The sequence below is a fragment of the Agrilus planipennis genome, unplaced genomic scaffold, assembly GCF_000699045.2.
Source record: "Agrilus planipennis isolate EAB-ADULT unplaced genomic scaffold, Apla_2.0 scaffold565, whole genome shotgun sequence".
In the NCBI taxonomy this organism is placed as follows: domain Eukaryota; kingdom Metazoa; phylum Arthropoda; class Insecta; order Coleoptera; family Buprestidae; genus Agrilus; species Agrilus planipennis.
Genome location: NW_020439238.1, coordinates 439 through 1,793, shown reverse-complemented (window position 1 = coordinate 1,793; position 1,355 = coordinate 439). Strand labels below are relative to the sequence as shown.

At 32.3% G+C, this 1,355-nt stretch overlaps 1 protein-coding gene across 1 annotated transcript; it reads right to left on the bottom strand.

Moving 5' to 3' along the window:
- Positions 1 to 283: 283 nt before the first annotated feature.
- LOC108743518 (zinc finger protein 474-like) lies at positions 284 to 995 on the bottom strand. The gene is made up of 3 exons (XM_018479090.1): positions 873 to 995; positions 571 to 795; positions 284 to 505 (listed from the first exon to the last, which is right to left on the bottom strand). The coding sequence occupies exons 1-3, from the start codon at positions 874 to 876 to the stop codon at positions 339 to 341; spliced, it is 396 nt and encodes a 131-aa protein (XP_018334592.1). The 5' UTR covers positions 877 to 995; the 3' UTR covers positions 284 to 338.
- Positions 996 to 1,355: the final 360 nt, after the last annotated feature.

The window sequence follows — 1,355 nt, the reverse complement described above, 5'->3', positions numbered from 1 at the left end:
AACAAGCGTTAAAGCCTTTAATATGTCTTCAAATATAAATAAACATCTCGTTGATATTTTCAGTAGTAAATGGTATCAATAACAGCACATTTGAGCAATGCAATTGTAGTGGATAAAATGGTCAATTTTTCCGTGCAGTACTGTACGGATTATACGCTCCTCACCGGTTAAAAGTTTGACCGAGGGTTGTCTCCTTCCTTTTCTGGCCTGGTGCTGTTTCCTAATTTTACCTACTTACAGTAATTTTAAACGAACGTTCAAAAAATATTTATTTATGTAAAGCATTGAGTACATATTTTTATTTGAAAGTGAATATACACATTAGTGTTTTAATGAAATTATTTTATAGCTTTTACTTTTAATCCATTTCCTGCACATGCTCTTTCATGCTTTTCTATTCGGTCTGGAAAAAAAGTTCTACCACATTGGTTACAAGGAATCAACTCGGATAAGTGATTATCCCAAATTCTATCGAAGGTCGCTTCATAGTTTAACTCTCCAACAGCTGAATATACGAGAATAACACTATGAATAGAAAAATATCTATTATTAATAATATATAGGGCTTACGAGTGAAAACAAAGTCAGGTTTTTTAGGTTCCGGTCTTCGCTTGTCTTTTGGTAGTTTGTCGTTTTGAATGTTCCACTTTTTCAAACACTGAGGTTCGTGTATATTGATCGAACTGATACTAAACGGTCTTCCACAAATATAACACGGTAAAATTCTAGGTCGTCTTCTCGAATTTGAATTTGTCTTTCCTTCGCATTGGTCAGAATTGCCACTACTTACAACTTCTAAAACAAAATTTTAATTTGACATAAAATTAAAAATATCAATCAAGCAAGTTCACATTTAGTAGATAATTAATTACCCATGCTAAGCAGCTGATAAGCATTCAATCAGGATTTTCTTAAAAATTATTTTAAACAGACATAAAAAAACAAAATATTGCTTTGCAAATGGGATAACAAAGGAATTAAATCATATGTCACTGACTGACCTTGCTTTGATGTAAGATCGTTACTAAGATAATTATTATTTTGAAATTCAGTTTTTTTCGCACAGCTTTCCTCGTGTATTTTTAAAGAGTGTGTACCAAAATTTTTCCCACAAATGGAACACTGAACCCATCTGGGGGGCGAATTAGATTTTCTAACCAATGTTGTGCGTCTAGTAGTTTCTCTCAAACTACACTTTTCCTGAAATAATTAGGTAAGAGATGTTTTAAAAAAATGTCTCATTACTTCAGTAACTACTTTAGAAAAACTTACTAAATCGTTTAAGGAAGGCTTACAACTCCTTTGATGGACTTCCAATCGATCAGGTAAAAATGTCCGTTTACAATTAACACATG